At 38.1% G+C, this 10761-nt stretch overlaps 1 protein-coding gene across 1 annotated transcript; it reads right to left on the bottom strand.

Moving 5' to 3' along the window:
* Nucleotides 1-5830: 5830 nt before the first annotated feature.
* LOC149201381 (putative yippee-like protein Os10g0369500) lies at nucleotides 5831-9413 on the bottom strand. Its single transcript, XM_089402938.1, has 4 exons — nucleotides 9151-9413; nucleotides 6461-6569; nucleotides 6152-6258; nucleotides 5831-6057 (listed from the first exon to the last, which is right to left on the bottom strand). The coding sequence occupies exons 1-3, from the start codon at nucleotides 9291-9293 to the stop codon at nucleotides 6175-6177; spliced, it is 336 nt and encodes a 111-aa protein (XP_089259064.1). The 5' UTR covers nucleotides 9294-9413; the 3' UTR covers nucleotides 5831-6057; nucleotides 6152-6174.
* Between the last annotated feature and the right edge of the window lie 1348 nt (nucleotides 9414-10761).

The raw sequence follows: 10761 nt of genomic DNA, 5'->3' as shown, positions 1-10761 counted from the left end.
GAAAGGAACAGGAGGATCTTCAAAGGTCAAACAATGACACTGGAGCAGGTATGGAAGGGAATTCATAACAATATCAGGGAAACTCTCACCACAAAGAACTGGTCTCAAGATGACTACCCAAAGCAATCTAAGGAACTGGCCATCTGGAACAACTGGCAGATAACGATGCAAGATCAGATTCCAGTCAAGGACAGCCCAGTAAAGCATCAAACTCACTCAGTAAAGTGGAGGCCACCTCCCATCAACGTGTTCCATCTGAATTTCGATGGCGCATCGAAAGGCAATCCGGGTCAGACTGGTTATGGCGGTATTATTAGAGACCATCAGGGTAAACCCCATCTCACCTATTATGGCACAATTGGGTGGAACACCAACAATGCTGCGGAACTGGAGGCTCTTTGGAAAGGTCTCACTCTGGCGCAGCAGGGCAATTATCTTCCGTTGATAGTGGAAGGGGATTCCCAACTTCTAATAAACATGGCCTTAAAACTCCAACAGGGCTCCCAAGTTCACAAGATCAGCAGTAGCTGGCGATTGGCATCTAGATTGGAACAAATACAACATTGGTTGCAAGAGAACAAAGCAGTTTCCTTCCAACATATAAAAAGGGATGGGAACAAGCCAGCTGATTTCCTTGCTAATTTGGGGGTGGAAAATGAGAAAGACCTCTCAGTTGGCCCTCCATATGATATAATTTCGACGGATCATCTATCCACCTTCCAAGCACTGATAGATAGAGATATGCAAACACAAGATGATCCTCACCCGGATGCGGGTGGCAATTTGATCACCAGCAATGGGCAGCTGGCATGACAATGCAGCCTGCCAGGACGGCCATACCAGGTGGCTCTGTCAGGCTTTAATGCCATTAAAGACCGAGGAGATGTTAGTGCAGAGGGGAGATGGGTTCGCGCAAGGAGAATTAACGGCCGTGTATGCAATTTTGTTGGGTTTCGTTATGGAGGCGTCCAGAGAATTCTGCAAAAGGAATTACATAAATGCGTTTATGCTCCAGATTGGGTATGCTTGTTGTTTTATCATGCTGTGCTCTGAGCATAGCGGAGAGGAGGCGAGCTCTGTGTGTGTGCTCTGGAGAGGAGGCGAGCTCTGTGTGTGTGCTCAGTGGGTGCTCTGTCAATCCACGCCGGAGAAAATAGCAGTGAGAACTCCCACGCTGGTTCCGGTTTATCACAGGGTGGTTCAGGAAGTTCAAGCTCTGCGTTTGGAGATTCGGCCTCCCACTGTCAATAACCCTCAAGTCACCCGGCTCATGGCGCCGAGACAACGTGGAGTCCCGCGAAGAGGAGGTGTCTGGGGTATTAGGCGAAGGGAGGAGGTTCAAGCAAGGGAAATTCAACCATTGGCCATGGCAGCGCCTCCGTCTTCTCCTTCTGAGGAGTCAGACTAGTTAGAAAGTCAAGTGCATACATCCTGTTTTAATTTCAGATGCCAGGGAAATCGATCTAAGGTGTCTATGTTGATCACGGTAATTGCAACAGAGGAAGATGATGAGGATTCCGATAGCCTGGAGGAAGATACTGTGGAGCTGGCTCAGACTAATATGCCCCAAGCGACGGCGGAAATGGGCAATGCGGTTAATCCTCCTCCAGAAGCTGTCATTCATGAGGAGCAAGCTCGTGTTCTGGGTCCGTTTCAGCCGCCTGCACTCCCACCGGGATCCCGCCAGTCAGTGAACGAAGATGCAACTACACCAGAATTTGACAACAAAGCCTAAGGTGAGCCTTCGAAGGCTAAATTACTGTTTTTGTTGCTGCACAATGGTCAAGTTACGAAGTTTTGAAGGGGTCTCTTTTCTTTCCGAGAAGCCCAGTTTTTGCTTTTGGGGTAGAGGAATGCCCAGATTTAGCAGTGTTTCCAGATCTCTGGAATCACCTATCATCCTACCCTCAAATGTCACAATGATATCAGCAGCAAGGTGCGAGAGGCATGTAAAGGTTCTTTGGTTCTACAATTATGCTGCTGTTGTTCTTTTTGGAGTAATTTCTCTTATAAGTCAGAGGACTACACGCTGTTGTTTTGTCCATGCTTATTTCTATTGCATCTATCTTTGTAATTCAGGTAACCTTGAGCACCTGTTATGCTTTTCAGACGGAGGGTGACTTTATTCATCCTCAGAGACTAGTACCTCTCTGTAAATATTTTCTTTCTTTCTTAATACAATAGCATAGCATTTACTTAGAAAAAAAAACATAGTGGCACAAACAATATCCCCATATAATAAAGTAGTGAAGCTCATCCATATAATGAGTTAATGGGACAACTTAAAAATGTTATTTTAATGGAAATAATCAAATAATGATAACTAGGTGGGACAATGTTTGTAGTTTTTATTTAGAGCTGTATGAAGCCACTTGGCCTACTTAATAATGATAATCGTTCTACTACCTTTGCCACTACCTTGCAAACATGAATTGACCACTTTCATAAGATTTGAACTAAAATTCACACCGTATTGTGTTTTGGCATTGGATTAGTAGTGATCAATTCGAGCAGCTAAAAATAACAAACTAGCATTGCTTCAACAAACACAAAGTAAAAAAGAATGTTTAATGCGACATGCCAAGGAGAATCCAAGGAGATATTGGACTTATGTGAGTGAAATCAACAAAAGTATTCTGCAACAACCAATAAGCAATTCAACTAGTGAATAATGCTATCTTTCATACAAGTGAAAGGCCCATTTATAAAACCTATAAATTAGTTAGCACATATATTCAATGATCCCTAAGAAGGGGAAATTTTCAAAAGTTCAAAGAATTGCTAGGCATGAAGGAGCTGACTGATTTTCCATTACAGGAGAGAGTTAAATGTAATAAAATTACAATGTTGAATGCAATTTTGCAAAAGTGTAGATTGAAATATCATAAGTGACTGATTTTCCATTACAAGAGAGTGTTAAATGTAATAAAATTTCATTGTTGAAAGCAATTTTGCAAAAGTGTAGATTGAAATATCATAAGTGACTGAATTTCCATTACAAGAGTGTTAAAATGTAATAAAATTTCAGTGTTGAATGCAATTTTGCAAAAGTGTAGATTGAAATATCATAAGTGACTGATTTTACATTACAAGAGAGTGTCAAATGTATTAAAATTTCAGTGTTTGAATGCAATTTTGCAGAAGTGTAGATTGAAATATCATAAGTATAGGATTTGCACAAATGCAACAACATAATCTCTAGTGCAATTTAGTAGTGTAGTTTAGTCCAAGTGCACTTGAAATTATGGTGCAGATATTTTCTAGTACATAGTTAATCTAGCACATGCACTGAATTAGTGCAAAGTGATATGGAACAAATCGATAATGTGGAAGCAACTGCAGGGCAGAGCTTAACTTGGCCAGGAGTTATAGCTACCCCTATCAACTTTGATCATTGGTTAGTTCAGCACCAAACTTTATGAAAAGTGTATGGAATATAACTTTGATTACTCACCTAAAATATGAACATGTAAATGCCTCATTCACTTCGAGGTTAATGCTTGAGTGATTAAGCAAGTTATTTAGTGGCCCAAAGTATTGTACACATTGTAAGCCATGGTTTGTAAAACTTACCAACGGAGTTGCAATTTCGTCTGTGGGTCAAAAAGTCATGCAGAAAACTTGACAGCAATTCGTGGTGAATCTATCTTGTATGTACGTTGCTGTACCCATATTGTGTGTCATTGTTGTACCATTTGAAGTTTTTTAAGTTAATATGAATTAGCTTTTTCTGTATTATGTTTCTCATAACGAGTGTTAGTTTGTTTAACTATTCGTGTGGAACAATCAAGCTATTTAAAGCATAGTAAATTACTGCTACTTTAGTGTTGTTCATAAGTGATTTGTGCAGTTCTTCTGCAGCTCTACTCTGAAAAAGAGGCACACCTTTTATGAAAAGGTTCTGCAGGCTGAATCTTAACTAATATTCTAGAAGGTTGGATGTGATTAAAAGGGCAATTAGGGCATTGTTATTCCTTTGCCTAGAAGATCTGAAACGTTCTATCAGCAGTGGATTTTCCAACTGTGTCCCACCATTAGCTCTAGTGCTCTTCTACAAAGGCTTGAGTTCCAAATGCCCAAATTTAATGACGGATATAGTGCACTCCTCAGAAGGTAGTGATGGTCAAAACTTGTAACCTCCATTTGTCAGCGTCCTACCATGAGCTCTAGTGCTCATCTACAAAGGTTTGAACTCCAAATGCCCAAAATTTAATGATGGATTTAGTGCACTCCTCAGAAGGTGATGATGGCCAAAACTTGTAACCTCCATTAGTCTCTTGTCCTTGCAGAACTTCTAATCATAAATGTTATCACCATAAAAACTATCTAGTCAAATTTAGATAGGACCGTGACCTCTTCTCTTAGTAAACCAAGCATACCAACCAGTAAGCATCGTAGTAATTCTAGCACAACAACCCATCTTCCAACATGACTAATGGACCAGATAGGTCTGTCCATCCAAACCCATGAGAATTTTTCTTTGAACATTTTTTTTGTAGCATTATCACATTTGTGACCCTGCAAAATCTTGCTTACTATTCATTTCTCTTTTTTGTGTGAAAGACCTCAGCTCAAAAAGATTTGTCCATTTCTTAGATGACTAGTAGTGTGGCACAAAAGAACTGCAAAGATAAATTGTGTCCTTGGGCTCACTTTTGTTTACATCCAGCCCATTTTCACCATCTATTGGCATAGCATGAGGCATACCTACCTCCTTACTCTTAAGCTTATTGTTTACTCATTGTCTTCAGTAATGGGACTCGGTAAGAGAGATATTTTCTCTCCTGAAAAGATTTTTCCACCTCTCAAGAATCGGACTTCGTCAACTTTATAGTGTCCACTGTCTTCAAAAGAAGGAATTCTTCTCAAGAAATCCACTGCCCACCTGGTTAACTCATCGCCTTCAATGATTCCTTGGTTTGGATTGGATTTGAATGACACTGATTTAGCAGGTCTAACTTCTAAGTTTGAGTTCACAATCCAGTTGCAAGTTTGTAAAGGACCTCAATGATTCCCTGTTGCAAGACCGAGTCTAAAAAAAAACTCACCACCATGTACTAATATTTCCACTACAGACCTGCTCCAGGTAAGCCTTGCCAAGACTATGACAGACTTATGCAGTCTGTTTCAGATAAACCACTTGTTTTCCAGTTAAACTCTTTTACTTGAGTCCTCTTTAATAGAAGTGGATACTTCCAAAACCATTCAACGTCAGACTAGTAGTATTCCAACTTTTAATAGTAATTTTTTTTAAACTCTTATAAGTCATTGAATGTCTTTTATGCAAGGCCGCTTGGAGAAGGCAGTGGAAACACATTTCAGATGTCAGATACAAATCCAATGTAACCCTCACCAAAATGTCATCAACTTCCATTTCAATCTTAGCATTATTGAATTCAATTCTACGTTAGAGATCAGGCATTTTAGTATGCAACTCATTTTCAAGTTTGCAACCAATACGAGACTTATCCCAATTGCTATCCCAGGTAGTTAAAAGGCCCAAAGGCATTTCACATATAGCTTATATGATAATTGAAAAGATGCAACCAATAACCCCCTGGATATCAAAATCAAACCATATAAAACCTCCATAAAACCTATCTAGTCGAATTTAGATAGGACCCCATATAATTCATGGTCAAGATTTTATAGCCTGGAGGATTTTCTACATAACAGGTTTACAGTAATCATGTGCAAGAGAAAGATGATTCAATGTAATGCAGCATAAACCTTACTCATCTACGTGAGCAAAGCTGCATATTTTAGAAAAGAAATCTTGCTTACAAATAAACATAGGAGCAGCATCCAACTTAATATAAACATTCAAACATGAAACCACGTAAAAGAAACCAATTATTAACAGGTCCAAAATTTCAATTATGACAAAGTCCGTGGAGCAAACATAAAGGACGTTCTCTACAACCTCAATGGTCCAATGCAGCAAAAATACATATTCACAGATGATAAATTAGGTACCAATCCTTCCAAAGAAAGACTATAGCTGTATATGTACAATTTGATAAAAAATTTAAGACAATTCCAGTGCTCCAAAAAGTCCTACAAGAAAACCAATGAAAAAGCAATGTGTGTCAAATGTAACAGATATTTCAAAAGGCTCCATATAGCATATAGAAACCAATTAGGGATTCACCTGTCAATCTGGATGCAATTGTGCTACCAGCCTTCCTTTAACATTCTTGTCCTCTCTATGATGTACTTTCCTTCTTTGTATTTCTCCTGTTCTTCGTATGCCTTTTCCTGAGAGTGAAACATTATTAAGAGCAAACCCTATGAGTTAAATTGATCCAGTAAGCACCAAAGATTGCTCTCCAAAGAGCTTCTGCCAGACAAATCTGACTCTAATTTCAGAAAAATGAAAAATTAAACAATATTACCTCTACAAATGTACCAAATCACATCAACCATTATTGACAGAAATACATGAAGAATTGAAACTCACATATCTCCAGCCCAGTATTTGGTGGCAACATTTGCAGTAAATGTCATTGACAGTATGTAATCCAGTTAAGAGTTCTCGGTCTTCCTTGGGCCCGAGGCAAACATTAACCCTGCAATGCAGTCCCAACAATTGTCCATACTCAAATCAACCACAAACGACAGAACAAAATCTCCTTGCAACATCCATTAAGGTTCCATCCGAGTCATGCAGCACCATATTCAGTTCACCCATAAAAGACTACAGAAGACTATGCAGGAAGTTTCATTCATGGGTCAATTAAGGTTCCATCTGAGTCAGGCAGCATCGTGTTCAGCTCACCCAATAGAAGACAATACAGCAGACTGTACGAAGTTTCAATCAAGGACTTACCAGGGCAAGAAATATTGGTCACTCATTTTGCAATCAGACGTTTTTTTTTACTCGTGCTTCACTATAGCTTCCTATACAAGCAGGAAGATACAGATCTGGGCATAACATAATAATTGACAACACCACCTTTGTCTTGCGATTAGAAGGTGGCAAGTGCAACTGTCAACAGCTGGTCAGTAGTTTTAACTTTTAATTGAATGAGCCTAAATGATGTATATGCTTCAAAACTACATCCTTGGATCGGAGCAGGAAGCCCAGACATACCTGGATTCATATTTTGCTGATCACAGGTTTCATACCCTTGAAATTCACTACTTCCAAAATAAAGTAAAAAAAAACCCTGATAATATGAACAGGCTGTGTCCAAGTCTCACGAATAGGATTGATCTGCAGTTCACTAGACACCATTTCATTTTTATATCTTTAAATGTGAAAGAACTGTTTACAATTCTACTTCTCTCTCTCTCTCTCTCTGGATCATAAAATCAATCTCGTATTTTTTGAATTTTGGCATATTTTAATTTTTCCATTGCACTGAATCAGCTTACAGCCACTTTCTTATTCCATTGCATATTGAACTCTTTAGGAAGCTGTTTAGGGATTTTTCTTCCCTATTTTTCTACTCTGTTTATACGCTAGAGCTGATTCAATAAATTCAGAGACAATAAATTAAGGCAAATTCAATAAACTCCAGATCATAAACTCCAGATCATATTATTGACTTATCTGCACTTGATTGTTGCAAAGGATTCAGCAGAGTACATGTTAAATTAGTATGGACTGGATACAGAACCACTAGACAGAGTCAAAATTTAAAGCAGTTAAATCAATGAATTGACAGAGAAAGACAAGCAACAATACAGAGTAGTAGAATAATATCCAAAGAAGTTGAAGTTTTATGAGAAGACAATGACTCTATGGTTAATGTTAGTTGGGAGTTTTACAGATACAGCTTTTATAAGGTGAGCATTGAAACAGTAGGCCAAATGATTCATGTACCATACTAGCGGTACAATCTGACTGTCGATTCATGAGGAATTACTGGGGGATAAAACCCTCTGAATTTTGGCATTAGCTGCCCATTTGAATCACGCAGAAGATGAGGAGGAATCAAAAAGTAATATGCACCAGATAAAAAATGATGATGCCCTGAAAAACTATAATTGCACAGATATCCCCCTTATCATTCCCATATTTCGGCAGGTAAACAAAAACGTCAAGCACCTTAAGGTGTTAGACTTTCGAATTGAAATATTCAATGGCATTTTGATTTTCAATTTTAACTGATGAAGCTGAGGGTTGCTCCTTAATGGTCAACTCTGTACGGTCCTGATCAACCCTTCTACCAAAACATTGATTTTGAAAGGTCAACCTTAAGGTAAGGCCCTTCACCAGCCTTATTTGGTCCCACAATAGACTTAATTGGTTTTGAAAGGACTTGTCAAGAGGGTTGGGATAAGCAACCATTCACAGATATCATATCTCCATGCTTATTAGGCACCGATGTTCTTGCCCTACTTTGGGAGGTCTATAACAACAAGATTCATAGTTAAGAGTTAGTAAACACCCACAGCCATTTGATTCCTAGTTGTCTGTACCCATTATCTCTACAAAGGAGATCAAACTGTATCATGGCAATATTTTGCACTCCCTTAACACACCATAAACCTTGCCATTAATGGCATTGCCTTCAGACTAGCCTACAAGCATTGTTGCTTATATGCACTAAGAATATCCTATAACTCCAACCCTAGCTGAATTGGGAACCATGTTTGTGTTGGTTTAGAATCTCCTACCTTGACCATTGATAAATAAATCTAGATTCCATGAAAAGCAATTTAGGAATCTCCCGTAGGAATCCATCCTAATATAACGAAACAGTCACCCATATACCTGGGCATTCTGAATCCGTAGCGCTAGGTTGATAGAAAACTGAACATAACGTACATTAATCAAATTGCCTGGGCATTCTGAACCAGTTAGCGCTAGGTTGATAGAAAACCGTTCATAACGTAGATTAAATCAAATTGCCCCGAATGAGGGCCGCCGACATGACTAACATTCGTTTCTTAATTACAAAAATGGAGATTACATGTATATAAACCTCGCAAATTTGGTTTCAGGTGGGAACCCACCTATAAGAAAGTATTCATCCATAGGCAAAAAGGGCTAGCTAGCATTCATGATCCCAAATAGTCCTGAACAGATATTGAATAAAGGAATACAGAACACCCAGACGATCCAAATCCTACAACAATCATCACCCACATAAAATAAAAGACAATTCCAAAACAATGGAGAAAAAATAAAATTCAACTCACACGCTCTTGAATAGGTATGCCCGGCCAAAACGCCCATGGAAATGCTTGGAGAAAATCTGATCATGAGCAGCAGAATGGGCCTTGCAATTGCTGCACTTGAAAATCCTGCGCCCTGGAAGGTACTCTTGAAAAATCAGCCCCATCGCCCCTTTTCTTCGAGGCCTGCTGTTGCTTTCTGCCAACAAATAAAGAGCACTCCCCGCTGTGATCAGACTTTCTAATCACGCATAAAAGCACCACTCCCATAGAGATGCCTAGAAAGATCTCTATATATAGCGAGGGCTACGCACATGTATCCCTAAATGACCACTAAATGAAATCTAATCCTAGTTAAGATTGCTTAAGAATTTCTTTGACGTAGCATTAATGGTGTTCTCATGGTCCTCCCTAGGCCGGATATCTAGCAATGGTTTTTGATAGTCTGACTTCTATGGCCACTCGATGTGCATTATTATTCTTTTCCTCCAAAAATGACGGTGGATATGAGTTCATGGGAATATCATGTTTCCACTTTCTCCTTGGGTGGCGAACTATTTGAGGTGTAGATTTATATCGATTTTGGGTGGTGGGCTACATCGGGGGGTTCGATTTCATATAATTTGTATGAAAAAAAAAAACCATTTAAAAACAATTTTAATAATAAAAAGACAATGTGGACCTTTTAGGTTACGAAGTAGTTTTATGGGTTAACCATTGAAGTTTAGTTGGACAAGAGCATGTGGATAAGAACAAATCGGTGCTTTTTTCAAAAATTTAATGATATAAATTACAAAGTGGTGTTTTTTTTAATATAATAAAAAATGTATATTTAAGAAAAGACATAGTCTATAAATAAAATAGTATTTTTTTTTGTTAATTTTAATTAAAATTCAATAAAGATTTTTGAAAACTTGAGTTTAAGTTGTTTAATCTGTAGAATCCTAGTACCTCATGGGTTTTTCAAGGTGTTGAATACATTTATGCATCCAAAAATGTATTTTTGAGCAACAAAAATTCACATTCTTGCTTGAAATTCTATCACCGGATTCTGATGAAAAAGGTTATTTCATCAGTGATTTTGTTATATGCGTCCAAAAATTTAGTGTTTATAACAACAACCAAATCTCTACGTAATTGTAATAAGAATTTAATAGTAATAATTTCAATCAGTATTAGCATATAATTTAAGTAAGTTTATTTTAAAATAAAAAGAATTCTTTTTTATTACAATGTAATAAGAATTTGATGGAAATTTTAGGGATGATCAAAATCCCATCATGATCCAAGTTTTATGTATGGTGGGACAATGTCCCCTTATGTATGGTGGAACAATGTCCATAAGGGGTATTGACTAATTATGCATTGACCATATCGTGGAAAAATAGATTAGAGTTAAAGGTTATTGGGAACTTTGACTCTATATATGATTAACTCTTGCAACCAATGGGAAGCCTACTCCAATATTAGGTGGCTCTCATACAATTAAGTAGGGAGTAGTCTTTAACTATGACTTTTTGGAGTTTCTAGTGGACTTTTGGATGGAATCCGACGGAAAAAATTGTGGCCAAACCTTGATTTGTGTTGTTTAAACTGATTTTTTGACTACATATATGGATTTAGCACCCTCAAAAA

The sequence above is a fragment of the Pinus tabuliformis genome, chromosome 2_1 (genome assembly GCF_031772625.1).
Source record: "Pinus tabuliformis cultivar Carrire ecotype Pingquan chromosome 2_1, CPIR1, whole genome shotgun sequence".
Classification (NCBI taxonomy): Eukaryota; Viridiplantae; Streptophyta; class Pinopsida; order Pinales; family Pinaceae; genus Pinus; species Pinus tabuliformis.
Note: the sequence above shows the minus strand (reverse complement) of the source record. Positions and strands in the feature narration are given on the sequence as shown.